At 41.1% G+C, this 17,226-nt stretch overlaps 1 protein-coding gene across 3 annotated transcripts in view; it reads left to right on the forward strand.

The window, feature by feature from the left end:
• LOC6584741 (interference hedgehog) overlaps positions 1–17,226 on the forward strand; it is a 40,374-nt gene that overhangs the window by 15,244 nt on the left and 7,904 nt on the right. For all 3 annotated transcript variants that reach the window (XM_044007001.1, XM_044007000.1, XM_032732496.2), the window contains exons 3-5: positions 8,007–8,173; positions 14,349–15,633; positions 16,721–16,913. In XM_044007001.1, the coding sequence (XP_043862936.1) occupies positions 14,413–15,633; positions 16,721–16,913 (1,414 nt within the window). In that variant the 5' untranslated portion in view covers positions 8,007–8,173; positions 14,349–14,412. The remainder of the gene's footprint in view (positions 1–8,006; positions 8,174–14,348; positions 15,634–16,720; positions 16,914–17,226) is intronic.

Consider the following 17,226-nt stretch of genomic DNA (forward strand, 5'->3'; position numbering starts at 1 on the left):
GAATCACTTGTGCTTAAGCTAAGCGCTCTCCACTCTTCACTTTACTTGCTCTCTTCAAATGAACAAAGCCACTCAGCCGCTCTCTCGCTCTTCAGTCTTCGCTCTCCGCGTTTCAGCTGTTGCGGCCAATCAAAATGATGCTTGGCCTCTTAATTGCTGCAACGGTTCATCTAGTTGCTGTTTTTGTTGTTGTTGTTGGCGTTAATGCAGACATTGTTGCGTGTAATTGTTTATGATTATTAGCCTGTGACAACAGCAAGAACAACAATGACAACAACGCCAACAACAACAACAACCGACTTTTGGCGCACAACGACGCGTGCTTAATTATATAATTAATTTGAGTTTTTTTTGTGATTTTTATATCACGTTTTGTTTATATTTGGCCAGACGCCAGTTTCAGTTTTTGCGCTTCGCCTCGATGCTTCCTCTCGTTCTGGCTCTCGCTTTAAAAATTTACGCGCTGACCAGATTGGCAACAGAAAAAAACGGTGTTTTTTTTTTAGCTTCTGTCTTGGCTTTTGCTTCTTGGTTTACAGTTTTTACAAGTGCATGCAAATGCAGACATGCAGCGGCGGGTATTTTGACTATGGTATGCAATATGTAACGTGAATAGAAGACGCATAAATATATATATATGATGTATGTATATATGTATACATATATGTCTGTCCGTCATGCCTAAACATCATGCTATCATACTTTGTTCATAAAAAGTCCTCCAATCCAAGAATAAATGTATGATTTTTTTTTCACCTAATAGATACATATTCATGTATATCATATATATTTACATATAAGTCTATATACATTGCGAATACTAAGAATTGTCCTATGCCTCCAGCTTATTATGCTGAATCTAGTAGTTCCAGTATTCCGGTCTATTAAGTTTCATATCCACAAGAGCATTTGAGCTTCGGCGTGCCGTCAGTCTGACAGCTTGCATTTATATGCAGGCACACACAGAGCTACCTACACACTCGCACTCACACACCCACACACACATTCGGTTAATGAAATTGTAAACCGATATCGGGGCACGTTTTGGCAGTCTGTGAGGCCAAGAAAAAAAAAAAAACAGAAAAAAACTGAATTCAACGAAATCGGCCAGAGCAAAGCAAACCAACAACCGCCAGCCCCTTGGCCCATGGAAAGCACGCTTCAAGGAGTCATGCGGAAGAGTGAGTGAAGAGGGAGGGGGGGGGACCGAGGAAAGGGGTAGCCAGAGCCTTAGACCGTAGTATCAAGTTTTCCGTGAAAATTTCAGGCTACTCGCAAATGAACTCCCAGCGAGCATATCCCATGATTTTGTCATGCATTATGGAACATGTGATAAATGTGAATAAAGAGAGATAGAGAGCGAGTTTGAGAGGGAGGGAGAAGAGGGAGAGAGACCGAAAGATTGACTATTATATCTATCAAATTTGGATATCACTTTTTGTTATTTTTGCATATTGTCGAATAGGCAAAGCTGAAATTGAGCTTTATTTACTATTTTATTATTATTAAGTTGTTAAATTTCAGATACACAGAACGAAAATGAGCTAAGCCAACTTTACTACTTATTATCACATCATAAAAATAATAAAAAACATGTATTTAAGAAAATGTATACAATATACACACATATATGGATACATATGTGCATACATATCTGTGCACATACTTACATATGTATATTTCATGAGTATTATGCTTTTTTTTTGTGGCAGTGTATTTGTTGCTCGCGCTTGTTTCTCAGCTTTTGTTTAATATCTTGTTTAGATTTGACTTTTTACTGTGGTTTGCTGCTTGCGCTGCCCGCTCAAAGAGTGTCACGAGCATATTGGCTTAAACTAGAGACTTGGCTAAACACAATTCATATACATGTGTCGGAATATAGTGTATACAATATAACAAGTTGCAGTTGGGCATTACTGACTGCAGAGCACTCATTCACAGCCCAAGCTCAGATCCAGATCCATTGGCCGATTAGCCACGCCTCCACATATTTATTATTTCTGTGCAAATCGATAGAGAATGTCTTTCGGTTTCGTGCATGAGTATATAATAATCAATCAAATCATTAAGTTCTTGTAGCCATTTGCCTTCGGTGAACGAGTATTGGGCAGTCGGCTGTGGTCGAGTCTCTGGGCTATTTATGCATAATTAAAATTAATGAACATATTAAACGCAGCCAGCAGGAAAGCCAACAAACAAACAAACAAACAACAACAACAACAAATTGACAATGTGCGAGTCGCTCGTCTTCTTCTTCTTCTTATTGTTGTTGTTGTTGTTGTTGCCCGCAGGTAACCGAAGAACTTAGCTCGCGTTTTGAATTACAGAAAAAAAAAAAAAAAACGAAATGACGAAAACTAAAATACAATATATGAAAAAAAAAAAATTTAATAAAAAAAAACTCTGACGCAAATTTAGCAACCCTGTGAGGCCAAAAGAAGAAGAGCGAAAGCTGAGTAAGAAGAGAAATTAAACACCTTAGGCAACCCTTTGCAAACCTTCGCCAAATTAAATTTACAAATGAAATATCATTAAAAAAACAGCAAAAAATATTTAAGAACTGCCTTCAAGTTGTCTTCACCTATTTAGCCGACTTTAAGCTTGAAGTCCATAAAACGATCAGACTTCTCATTCATATTATGAATAAGAGATCTTCATATATGTACATATAATATATGTCATATATAACAGTTTCATATGCAGATATTCATCAAAGTTATAACAATATCTCTTCGTAAATCAAATACAGCTATATTGACAGATACAATAGTACTTTGCACAGATAAGATAAGATAATGCAGCATCATCTAAAGACTTTGGCATTCCAGGTAGAAGCTTATTAAAGATTAGATCAAAGATGATGTATCTAGGAATGAAATTGATGGTGTTCAGAAATGTGAAAAAGCAGCATCTATTCATATATACCTCTATTTGTTATAAAGATAAAGATAGTTGTAGATATATAGTTAAAGATGATAGATGTTATACAAATAAAAATTATTAGATATAGATATATAGATTAAGAAGAATCTATTCATATAAGAAAACTGTCAGTAATTAGATAGAGCAGCATCTGTCCTTATAGACATGGTTTTCTATATATATGTGCATCTTGAGTCACTATGGCTTATCTAATATATAAACTAATCAAGCAAGTTAATATATAGACTTTGAGATAGGTTAACTATAGTATAGGTATTGGTGGAATATGTGTATTATGAGATATAATAATCACTATAAATACAAACGTTATTTGATTAGTATATTAATTAAGCTTTAGTATGCTTGGAGTGTCTCTTCTTGTCAGTTCGGTCTTATAGGATATCTATCATATCTCTTGACTGTGACTAGGGTATGCATATGAACATATATATACCTGAATGTGGGCCAATTCGATGCCACCCGGTGGCATCATCTCGTTGTTGTTGTTGTTGTTGTTGTTGGCGTCTGATGGCCGTTTGCCAACTGGCAGCAACAAAAATATGAGAACTAACAGCGGTGGCATGAGGCATATGCATGAGGCATATGAGGTGACAGCCAGACCAGAGTGAGGGAGAGAGAGGGGGAGCAGAGTGTGTGTGGAGGCGGTAGGCGTGGCGCAAGTAGCAGTAGCAGCCAAGGTGTGCGGCAATTGCTGCTGCTGCTTCTGCTGTTGCTATTGCCTTTTTATTTTTATATGTTTGGCCCACATGAAGCCGAAGCAAAGGTAGAGACAGGGGCGTCAGGTGAGACACCGCCAGCGATCACGGAAAGGGGGCGGAAAGGAGAAACAGATAGGCATTGCAAGAGAGAGCGAGAAAGAGAGTTAAAGAGTGTCTGTGTTGCATTTCCTGTTTGTCTTTGTTGATGAATTTCAAATTAATTTGCACAATTTGCCGACTGTCCAGCGTGGGCAGAGCCAGAGCGAGAGAAAGAGAGAGAGAGAGAAAGACAGCAACGGCAGAGGAGCCAGCGACAGAGGCAGGGGCAGATTACCGCTCATTAGGTGGCCCATTAGGGCGCCCACATGAGCCGTTTGCAACTGTTTGCCGGCATGAAACGAGCGCCAGCGGGCGCAAAGGCAGCTGAGGCAGGTAAAGGTGACACAAGCACCGCCCCGCCCCTTAAAGAAACCAAGAAAAAAAACCAAATCTAAATTGGAAAGCAACGGAAATAGCCACAAAAAAAGATCTTAATGAACGCAGCTGCAGGGTGTTGGGGGGCTGATGAATGCTTTTTATGATGAATTGCTCCAAAAGTAGCTCGTTAGGTGCGAGCGGGACAGATGGAGAGAGAGAGAGCAGCGAAAGAATAGACAGTGAGACAGCGCGCGAGCACACACAAAGCGTAGCAACAACAACGACAACAACAACAATAATAACAACCAGAAAATGAATGCAAATTGAAATTCCAAGATCGAAATCAAAGATGGCGACGCACCAAAAACAAAGGCGCGCACAATCCAAAAACAAAAGACGGCAACACATATAACGAGAGACAACAGAAATTTAATGCAATGAAAATCAAATAAATTGCAATGAAAAGGCAAACAACAGCAACGGCAACAGCAACAACAATGTCAACGATAGCAATCACTAAACATGGTGGGCTTACAGTTGTGCTGCCCGCGCCGCTGCCGGCAGCACTTAACGAGAGCGTCTCACCAAAAGTGAAGCATTTGAAAAATGCATAAGGAGCCATGCAAATAAACCGATGGCGCAGCACAAGAAGCAGAAGAGGCGGAGAGAGCAAGAGAGCGCGCGCGCGCAGGCTGAACACCAAAAATGGACAAAAACGCAACGGCATAAACGAAAAGAATGCAGCGAAGACAGTGAGAGCACGCGCACAGGAGAGAGCGAGCAAGAGAGTGAGAGCGAAAATAAAACGAGCCTCACTCTGGAAACTGGAAGTAGCGGCAGGCGAGCTCACCTTATGCGAAAAACAAAAAACAAAAAAAATAAAAAAACACAAAGTGGTGACTGCAGCTCAAACAGCAACGCATAAATTTTGGAGCATGCTGCGAGCGCTTGTCGCTGTTGTTGTTGTTGTTGTCGATATGTAGCTATATTATTTTTTGCATGTTGCTAGAGAACCAGCTGCAACTGCCAACGGGGCGCGTGTCCATGTGAATGTCATGGATGTGAATGGAATGGGGCTGGAACCTGGTGCTTTCACCCGTGGAATGCGAGCAGCAGCAGCAGCAGCAGAAACAAATTAGCTCAAATGTTCAAGCCGCAGGGCAACGTTGCTGTTGTTGTTGCTGTTGCTAATAATAACAGCTGGCAGCAAAGCGAGCTGCAGCAGCAAATTGCATGAGATGCACATTAATTATGACAAAGGCAAATGGCAGCAGCAGCAGCAACAACAGCCGCCGCAGCAGCTACAAAGTGACAGCAGCAACGGCAGCAAACGCCTCGCATGCTTCACACGCCCCCACACAACGGCAACAAATACAACAAAAGCTGCGCTATCATATAGGCTGCTACTGTTGTTGTTGTTGTTGTTAATGCAGCTATTTCCAATAAATGGCACAGCTAGTGAACCAAAAACGTGTCGCGACTGGAATGAGTCATCGTCATCATCATCGTCATGGTCATCAGCATATTTGGTCAGCAACATGTCAGGCAACAGCAGCAACAGCGGCAGTTGGCAACATTTGGTTTGGCAACAATTAGCGCAATGTTGCAACATTTTGTTAGAATGCCTTTTATAGTCAAAGTTAAAAGAATATATGAATTTTTGTTCCGCTCTTGAACCGGTTCACTTTGCAGCAAGTATTATTTGGCTTAGCAATATATTGCTGTTGCCAAGCTAATTCGCTGCAAATTTGAATTTGCTATTATAAATCTGTTCGCGAACCGGAACGAAAAATGTCGGTTCCTCAACACGTTGAGTGCAAATTTCGAACCGGTTTGCGCAAAAGCCGAACCGATTCGCCTAACCTCACTTTTTCACAACGCATTTTTGTGGTTTCGTTGAGAATTGTAAAATATTTATGAAAAATGAAATAAACAGACTCTCACACACACACACACACATACACATAGATGTCGCGTCGTTTCTCTTGTATTTTATTTTCATTTTTATTGTTGTTGTTGCAGTTTGTACAACAAATGTTGTTGTTTTTTATTTCCCAAAAAATGTTGTTGTTTTTTTTTTTTTACATTTTGTTGTATTTTTTTCACGCGCTGTTCGACTTGGCGACATTTCAAAATATTTTTGAAAATTATGGACCAACAACTGCAGAGGCTGCGTAGACGGAAATGAGGACGGTGGGGTCAGCGACGGGCGGGCGGCAGGGGGAGGGGGTGTGGTGCTGATGGAAGAAGCGGGAGGTGTGGCAAGCGGTAGATCACAAAACATAAATTAATTAAAAGCAAATTTTAATGCACAATGAGACAGAGAGGCGGAAGGAGAGACTTAACATCATCTGTCTCTCTCTCACTCTCTCTCTCTCTCTCTTTCTGTTTCACTCTCCTTCTGTGTCACACGCACTTTCGCTGCTCATTATTATTTATGGATTTTTTGGCACATTTTTCTTTTGCGTCCGTCAACCCGAAATGATTTCGAGTTATTTATGACATGTTTCCACTGTAGAGGGGCGCAGGTGGGTGGCACCAGGGCTGGGGAGGGGGAGGCGTGGCTGTGCTGCAATGTTAGCTCGAGTCGTGTTCACAATTTAATGTCTTTTTAAATGGACAAGCGAACACTAAAAGGGACTTCAGCATAGATCCACACACATTAGGGGCACTCAGCGCGCTCCAGCGCATTTTTCCACCTCTGATTTATGCAGCATAAATATTTGGGGGATTTTCGTGGGCTTTACGCTCTTATTTGTAGTATTTCGATTAATGCGCAAATAAGTAAATAACATTTTATCACCATTTTTTATTTGTATTTTATATGTTTGTTTTAGTATTTTTTCATTATTAACTTGTTTGATTTTCTATTTTTGAAAATTTTATTTGAATTGAAGTCTAAAAGTCGGTTGACAAATCTTATGAAATCTTATTTAGCTTGCCTTAAATTAAGTTCAAATCAATTGTTCAATCATTAAGTAGTTTATAAATTTGGTTAACTAGATTGCATATTTTCACCAATTAATTTTGAACTATTCACATTGAATGACCCTAATGTACTGACCAATGCTCTTTTTTTCTCACCTCTTTCGCTTTTTTATAGTTTGTCATTACATGGCGAAAAGAATATAACTTATTTATATATGTATATGTATATACTATATACATATATTCATATGAGACTGTATTTATTATCTGAAATAGTTTGCACGATATTTTTTGAGACCACCCTCGTAGTTGAGATGGTTGAACTCTGTGCCTAGATCTTATTACTCTCTCTCTCTCTCTCTCTCCCTATCTCTCTCTCTCTCTCTCTCTCACACCTCTCTCTCTCTCTCTCTCTCTCTCTCTCTCTCTGTCTTAACCTCTCTCTGCCTCCCTTTCTCTCTCGCTCTCTTTACCTTTCTATCTTGTCTCTTTGTGTCTCTCTATCTACGTCTGTTCTCTAGCTGTCTATCTACTTGTCAGTCTCGTTCTATATATCTCTCTATCTCTCTTTCTTTCTCCCTCTCCCTCTCTCTCTCTCTCTCATCACACTTTATTTCTATCTCTCTATCTCTCGCTCTCTCTCTCTTTCTCACTCTCTTTCTCTCTCTCTTTGTTTTGGTCTGTCTCTCTAACTGTCTCTGTTCTCTATTAACTGATTTCTTTCTCTGTACATATTTCTCTCTTTCTCTCTCCCAGTCTCTGCTTTGCTTTTCTTATTCTATTTCTGGGCCTTCTCACTTGTTGCCTTGGCCTGTCGCCGAGTTACATTTCATTCCATTTATTCATTTTCTTTGTGGCACTTTAGGCCTCAATTATTTTGAAACACATTTCAAGTGTCAACTTGTTGTTTTTCAAAAATGATGCAAGGTGGCAACACTGTCAGCTACACACACATACACGCATCCTCTGCCCTATCTACATATCTAAATTTGATTTTTTTTCCAATTACTTCCATTGCAGCCAAAGATGCGCTCTTAGCAGGTGCGAGCAGGCGAGCGCTGAACTGTGCGAAAGAGACAGCAAATCGTTCACTGAGCGAACTTTCGTGGAGGACAAAGGGCCGCAAATCAAAAGGCAAACGCAAAGCACAGAGCACAGAGCAGAGAGCAAAGCCAAGCTGAAATCAGGTAAATTCGCAATTGAATAATAAACATGAAGCCTGCCACAATTTGTGGCGCCCACGCCTGCGCTGTGGCGCGCCCAAAAAAAAAAAGAAAAGAACTAAATAAAAGCGCCGCAACAAACAATTGCTGCGTGCTGCCCACGCACGCAGCAGGAGTGGCTGACAGGAGGCGGGTGGCGGTTGGCGGGTGGCAGGGCGGTGGGTCGGGTTCGGGTTCGTTTAGTGGATTGGCTTCGATTCGAGTGCTGCTGCGGCATTCTACAGGTGGGGCGCTCAAATTAGACGGCAGACGCTGTTGCTGCTGTGCTGTGCCCACACTATGTAGGCTGTCACATGCCGCATGCCGCATGCCACATGCCGCAAATCCTGTTGCCTGTCGCCTGTTGCCTGGAATGCAGATTTGCAACTCGTTTACATGCGAGCGGCTGGCGCTACTCGACTCGTTTCTTGCTCTGTTTCTGCTCCGCTTTGGGCCAGCTGCTGCCCGCGCTGCGCCCCTGCCTTTGCCAGATATTGCCTTTGCCTGGTTCCGGTCTTCTTTGGCCTGAGCTTTGTCTTCCAGCTTCCATGTTCCAGCTTCCAGCTGCTCGGCCAAAAAAACCAAACCGGTTTCATTCCACAAGAATTTGTTGTTGTTGTTTTAGTTATTTTTCTGCCATAGCTGTATGTGTGTGTGTGTGTTTGTTGTTGTTGTTGCTTTTTCGCTTTGTGTTTGTTTTTGTTTTAGCTTTGTTTGTATAGGCTTCATCTCTGTGCTCTTATCTCGCTGTGGTTGTTGCTGTTCGATTCGTGATTTTTCTATTGCTCCTTTTGCCGTTGTTGTTGTTGCTGTTGCTGTTCTTTTTCTGCCATAGCCATGGCAATAGTTGTTGCTCTCAGGTTTTATTGAACTTTGTGTAACAAACAGGCAACAGCTTGTAGCAGGTGTTAGTGTTTTACAAGCTGTTAACTGCTGCTGCCGCGACTTAATGGCCAGCCGGCAACAACAACAACAACAACAGCAACAACGGACAACATTTAACTAACTGTTGTTGTTGTTGTGGTCTCTGCTTAACGCCTCGCTTTGAAATGCGCGCTCAACGCGAGTCACAGCCAAGTGCGCGACTAACGCATACCCTGTAGAAAATAAGACTGAAGCGAGTACAACAAAAATTGCAACACAGCTAAAATTATAGAACAAAATATTATTGTAAATATCAATATGATTATGCAAGTAATTTAATCTACAGGGTATCTCATAGTCGGCATATGCATGCAGCTTCTAACTCTGCTCAGCTTCTGTAGTTTTGCTGTTCACTCAACTTGCTCTTCACTTCACGCTGAGTTCCTCCCCTCTCATTGCCCATGCAACATACTTATTCACTTGCCTACCGCCCCAGCCACGCCTCCCACCCCCGCCGCATGGCGGCGTAGCCAGTTGCAGTGTGGCTCTGCGCCTACTTTACTAATTTCTAACAGTTTTATGCTAATTTCTGGACAAGCGCAAACATTTGAAGAAGCCGCAGACAACGTTTGCCATTCACCAAAGTTGTTGTTGTTGTTGCTGCTGGTTGTTGCTGGTTGTTGTTGTTGTTAGTGAACATGTGTATTTGAACTGTTAATTTATGCTATTTAATTTGGCATTTCATTTGATTAATAACTGTTATTGTCTAGCTCGAATGTCTTCTCTCTATTTCAACATGCAACAACAGCAACAACAACAACAACGACAAAACTTGTCCTAAGTTTTCTTATTGTTCTAGTTTGAATTTTGTTGTTTTGTTTTGTTTTTCTATTTTTATGAGGCCTTTTCGAGGTGTGACTAATCGAATTAGCATGCAACAACAACAACAACAACAGCAACAACAACAATCATATCAACTAATTGTGCATTGACAACATACATAAGCGCCAGCAACATGTTGATAACGCTTTGGCAACCACTGTAAACGTGTTCGGCTTTATGGCTGTTTGATTGCTAGATTATTCGATTGATTAGTGAGCCAGAGCCAGAGCCAAAGCCATTTCATGTTTATTCAATAAGCCAGATTGAAGAAGAAGAGCCAGATTGAATAGAATGTCAAATATATTCAAATATATATGTACATACATATGTATAGGAATATGAATTCACATTGATATACCCATTCATTTTGAAGTTTCAATTTCAAGAATATTTTATTCATATTCATATCGAAGTATTATTAATACATTCACATTCATGGGCGAAGGCGTAGTTTGTTCATGCTCTAACCTGAAATCATTTTCAAATTCGTATTTTCAATTAAATTCATATTTCTACCCAAATTCATTTATGTATGTATATATTCAGGTCTATATTCATAATAGTATTTTTATTCATATTCAAATATTTATGATAGCATTCAAATTCATATTTATTTACACACCTACACTAATATTTATTCCAAGTGACTCTCTTTGTCATATTTATATTCTTATTCGCAGCTTATTCACAATCATATTCATATTTTTGTTTAATTTTATACTCTTATTTATAATTAGGTTCATAGCACCATTCATACTAATGATCATATTTGTATTTATATTAATATTTAAATTCATTTTCGTTTTCATTTTCATTTTCATTTTCATTTTCATATTCATATTCATATTCATATTCATATTCATATTCATATTCACATTCATATTCATATTCATATTCATATTCATATTCATATTCATACTCAGATTCATATTCATATTCATATTCATATTCATATTCATATTCATATTCATATTTATATTCATATTCATATTCATATTCATATTCATATTCATATTCATATTCATATTCATATTCATATTCATATTCATATTCATATTCATATTCATATTCATATTCATATTCATATTCATATTCATATTCATATTCATATTCATATTCATATTCATATTCATATTCATACTCAGATTCATACTTATATTCATATTCATTTTCATATTTGTAATAATTTTCGTATCCATATTCGTATGCCATATTCATATGCGTATTCGTCTTCATATTTATTATCATATTCTATACTCATATTCATATTCATATTCATAATCTCATATTCATATTTGCATTAATTTTCGTATACATATTCGTATTTATATTCATATTCATATGGATATTCATAATAGTATTCAAATTCCTTTTCATGTTCATTATTCATATTCCCTTAGACACATGTTGCAGCAACATGTTGCCCAATTAAACGTAGGCCATTTGAACTATTCTGCGTATATTTTTGTAGTCTTTTACAGCTTTCAGCATTTATTTTGATTGCTATTTGGGGCTAGTAGCTGCAGGCACTATTCCCCCTCTATCTCATAAGTGTATGCGTGTGTGTGTGTGTGCAACATTCTTGCGACGCGCCATTCATTTCCTCAGTTCTTGCTCTGGCTTTGACTAGTCGTTGCTGTTGTTGCTTGGAATGCGCATTAATTTTCAACACACGCAACAAGCTGCAAGAAGAAGAAGAAGAAGCAGCCGAGGAGACAGAGCAGACAGAGCTGGCAGCAGGGGCGGCAGAGGCAGCTGAGGCAGCTGAGGCAGCCAGAGCATAAGCTGCGTCAATTTCGCGCTTTACTTTTGTTGTCAGATGGTTTTAAATCAGCGTTCGCGAGGATCGAGCCAGCTCCACCTGGGCTGGGCGCCCGTCCGTGTAGGCAGTCCGGTTTGGGGCCAGCTCCTTGCGCTAACAAGTGGTTGGCAGCGCAGTCGCCGTCGCCGTCGCCGTCGCCGTCGCAGCTGGCAGCGGGCAGCGCTGCCTTGGCTGTGGCAGCTGCACGCGCCTGGCTCGGCCTGGCCAGCCTGCCTGCCCCATAATGACTTTCAAATGGGAGCCGCAGAGCGATTTATGTGCGTCAAACAGACTGCAAGAGAGAGAGAGAGAGAGAGAGAGATAAGGGGCAGCAGGGAGAGTGGCAGGCAGTGACGGGGGCGGGACAGGTGAGGAACTGGGCAGACCGGGCGGCCGTTTTCTTGGAATTCCGCGCGCGCTTTTGTGTAGCATTTTTGTTTTGTTTTTGCCTGTTGCTTTTTGCTTCTTCTTTTTACTTAGTTTTTCGAATCGAGAGGCGCAAACTGTCGCAGAGCAAATGCTGCACGAACCCGTTCCGCAGGCCACTTGCCACAGCCGCAGCACAGCCAGAGCAACAGCAGCAGCAGCAGCAGCAACAACAACAACAACAACAGCCACACAGCACCTGCAGCCTGCTCATAATAATGACACGCCATTAAGAAGCTGATGCCCTGATGCCACAAGGACTGGCCACATGCTGCATGCAACATGCGGCCAGCCAGGCAGCCAGGCAACCGTCTGGCCTCGGCTCCAGTTTAAATGGCATATTGCGAGCGACTGTGCTTCCGTTGTCACGCCCCATTCGCTTACCGCAGGACAGCAATCTCAGTCCCTGCCCCTTGCCCCCCATGTTCCTTGCCACTGCCCCACTGTCACTGTCACTGCCTCGCAGCTCCTTCACTGCTGGTACAGTTGCGTTCAAGACATCTCCACATTCCTCACACAATTTAACGCCTACTTTTGCCTGCACAGCAAAACCAAAAAACCAAAAAAGAAAAAGTGTCCATAATTTCTGTGCTGTTTTTGGTAGCTCAATTAGGGAAGTTTCTAAAAGGATTTCTGCGGGAGAAACTTTCAAAAATATTTTAAATATATATTTGACATAAGTAAATTTTGCGAATACTCGCAATTTCTTAAATTTTATAATACTCGTATATATTAGTATACGAATATAATATTTATAATATCGCAATTAGTATTCTATTTGCTTACTAATGTAATATATTTCCTAAACTCTGAAAATATTGTAAAATACCATTCACAAAATCATGTAGTTATAACAAAGTCTGAAATAAATTGAAATTGAAATTGAAATTGAAATATTTCCATACATATCTCCATATTATAATATATCATATATTATAAAAAATATTTTCATAACAAGAAAATTGTTTTAATATTCTTAGCATTTCATTGATCATATCTTAGAGAAATAGTTTGAGTCAAACTCACAGCATTTCAATGACCCACTCTAATCTAATCTAAGCTCTAGTCTCAATTCTATTGAAGGAATATTGGAAAATATTTTCAATTTGAACAGAAAATTGATGAGAAACTTTCTAGAGAGTTAAACTGAATTAGTATTTAGACTCTTCAGGGAGACAGACTTAGCTTGCTTAATGAGTGATTCTTGAAAATATTTCATGTAATTTCCTGTGCTTCTATTTGAGTCTACACTTGTACAATATACTAATTTAAGACCAAAGACACAAACAATAACTTTAAATATAGTTCTATATAGATGCTATTCATGCTTTCTATCGACAATAGACAGAAATATTACTAACTCTTCCATCTACCAACCAAATACCATTAGTATTCTGTAAAAACCTGGTTTCTGATCCAATATACATATAATTTGTGGGCCACACAGAGCCGGGTAATAAATCACAAAATTGGCCATCTCTATAAATTAAACTACAAGAAAACACGGATAATCTTTCTACATATATGTATCTGTATGGAGTTATGTATGTATGTATGGCGTTTTTACACTGGCTTTGGCTTTGTCAGCACTGTCCATAGTATCTGTATATTTAGGATACAAGTGTATAGGTATGTATACATATACTATGTAATACAGTAGAGTCCGACTATAACGTCTCCTCTTATAGCGTCCTCATATGAACAAACATATACAGTTATAGCGTCTTCCGGGTATGACGACGGTCCTTTGAGGCGTCGTTATAACCGGATACTGCTGTAGTTCTAGTCTAACAAGTTATTTTAAAGGTATTCAGACAAATCATATTAATGGATATGTAATCCTATAGATACCTCAAATATAGGTATGTATATATTACTCTTCGCTATAGAACTTGCCACTTGGCAAGATAGTACTCTGTATATTGATAGATAGCAAATTTATTATAATATTATATTGTATATAATATCAGAGTAGAGCCCATCTGTCACAGTTTGGATGACCAAGCTATATGCTGCTCCACTGGGGCGTGGCCAGTGTCAACAAATATTGATTCTTGCATATATCCCATTAATTTTGAACTTTCAGCTTGATTATCTTGATATATAATCTTCCATATATACATATGTATATCTATATCTATATATATTTATATGTAATTGTAGTAAATCAACTCTCATTTCTTTCAGATTCTCCCAATCTCTCCCTTTCACCCACCCTCCCTTCCTCTCTCTCTCTCCTTGTGGAGCAGAGATGTGTCGACGGATCACCTCTGTGCCGCGGCTGCTGGCGGTGCTCAGCTACCTCATAGCCAGTTGTAGCTGCAGCAACAGCAACAGCAACTCGAGCAACATGCTCGGCGTCTACATCGAACGGGCACCCGAGTCGGCGATCGCGCCCAAGGGGGACGAGGTGGTGTTTGAGTGTGAGCTGAACCTGCAGCCGGATCGCTTGGAGTGGCGCTTCCGGCCGAGCAGCAGCGAGCCGTACCGCTACCTGCGACCGGCTGCCGGCTACAATGTGACCAGCAGCAACGAGGAGCGCACCTGGAAGCTGCGCATCTATGTGAACGCCCAGACGCTGGGCGACTACCAGTGCGTCGCCTGGTATGGGCCCGGTGCGATCGCCTCGACGCCCGCCCGCCTCACGCTCGTCTCCATCTCCATCGACAATCCGAGCGTGGGCCGGCATGCGGTGCGCTGGAGCGTGGCGCCCAAGAACTGTGTGCTGCTGCGCTGCGGCTCGGTCAGCTCCAGTCCGCCGGCCATTTGGAGCTTCTACCGGAACGGCGAGAAGCTGCCGCAGACGGAGCTGCTGCCAGGCGCCGCCGGCGCGCTGGTCCTCAACTCGGTCAGTGCCAAGGATGCGGGCAACTACACCTGCGCGGCGACGAATGCCATCACCGGCGTGGAGCTGCGGCTGCCGCAGGTGATCGACTTGCGCGTCGACTATACGGATCGCACTCCGCCGTACTTCCTGCTCCAGCAGCCGGCCACGCAGGTGGCCGCTCGGCCCGGCGAAACAGTTGTCCTGGAATGCCCGGGTGTCGGATCGCCGCGGCCCGGCGCCGTCTGGAGCAGTCCGAATGTGCCCAACATCTACCACAACCGGAGTCGTGTGCTCGCCTACGGACTGCAGATCACGGACATCCGGCCTGAGGACCAGGGCTCCTATGTCTGTCGCCTGGACAACGGCATTGCGCCCGTGCTCGTGCACATGATCAAGCTCAGCGTGCTCGAGCGACCGCGCATCCTGCGCGGCCCCGATCCGACTCTGACCAATGAGGGCGATTCCCTGGCGCTCGAGTGCGCGGCCACCGGGCATCCCGAGCCGGACATCTATTGGCTGATCAACGGCGAGGATGCCAGCAACGACAACGAAACCCTCATCGAGCACGGACGCCTGCTCATCCATCATGTCCAGAAGCGCCATGCCGGCGTCGTCCAGTGCTTTGCACGCAATCAACTAGGCGAGGTAAGTCGACCAAGATAATACAAACTGATATGGATATGGGACATCTCCCGATGCCTATCTAATGTACCTATAATATTGGATATACGATATTTCGTGATAGCAATCCAATTGATAGTAAAATATTCGTTATAAATGAAAGTAGAATCTTCATACCAAAATCGAATATTTTCACTGTCACATATAGAAATCGATTTTTATCGATGCCATAAATACTATGGGAGGAACATAACTCTTTACTTTGGATATCAGTTAATATAAATTGCTCATTCTCAGCAAAACATCTGGGTATATCAAATAGACCTTTCGATTGGAATCTATACAAAAGAGGGAAATTACACAATACATATATTACAAATTATATGTAGCTCTTCTAGCACTCGAATACCCAATCGTGAATAAATAGACAGAGATTATAGAATATACTGTTAAGACCAAATTGTCCAAAGTGATATATGAAATATTCTACACAACAAAAGTCCCAACACCGAACATAACGTGAGATATCGATGATTGAAACTTGGGCTAGAGAGGTCAAATGTAACTGGCATAGACAGACTAGTAATAATCAGGAATACAAAAATAGTTGGATACATATGTATATGAGCTAGACGCTGCCGATTGGATGATGGATACAGGGTATATAGCATATAATATGAGTGAGCATTAAAAGTACCATATAATCTATATATAACAGACAGAGATAGACTGCTAATAAGCAGGAGTACAAAAATAGGTGAGCAAATATCAGCGTTAGACGTTGTTTTCTGTAACAATCTAATGGATACAGGGTATATAGCATAAAATATTGATGAACATCAAAAGTTCCATCACAAATTTAATATATTGTTTTCCAGAAGATGCTCCGATTCCCTGATATATATAAATAATATATACCATACCTAGATAAATATACATCTACTTAGACACATTAGCATATATACATATACATACATATGTAAATACCGTTTCCCTTGGCTCAAGATTACATATACATATATAATGTACGCATCTCAACTATATACATATATGTACATATATCTCTACAAATTAACCCAATCCCTTCGCGTTCCCCCCACTCCACTTGCAGACGAGCGAGGCCAACATATTGCGTGTGAACCCGATGCAGATCAGCGGCGATGACTATCAGCCTCTGGGCGAGGTGCCCATGCGATCGGCCCACGATCTGGTTAACGGTGGCTACTCATCCGGCTCCTCGGCCTCGTCGTCGTCCTCGGGCGGCGGTGGCTCACGCAACAAGAAGCGCAAATACATGAGAGTTGGTAAGTTCTATAAACGATTTGGTACGTTTTAGGCTTGTTTCACTGTATTTCACATGCGAGATACAATTACAATTTGAGACTTGTCTTAGGTCTAAGGGCGATTGATCAATCAAAAATTGAACGCTTAACATTAATCGACAATCGCTTTAAGTGTTAATCGGTAATCGGTAATATGTAATCGCTAATCGCTAATCGCTAATCGTAAAATACGGCCAGCCGAATACAGCACGCCGTCCCGCCCACCCATTGAACAATAATTCTTTTCATATAAAAAAAAATTTAAGTTAATTGAGGAAAACGGGCAATAAAATAG

The sequence above is a fragment of the Drosophila mojavensis genome, unplaced genomic scaffold (genome assembly GCF_018153725.1).
Source record: "Drosophila mojavensis isolate 15081-1352.22 unplaced genomic scaffold, ASM1815372v1 contig_136, whole genome shotgun sequence".
Taxonomy (NCBI): Eukaryota; Metazoa; Arthropoda; class Insecta; order Diptera; family Drosophilidae; genus Drosophila; species Drosophila mojavensis.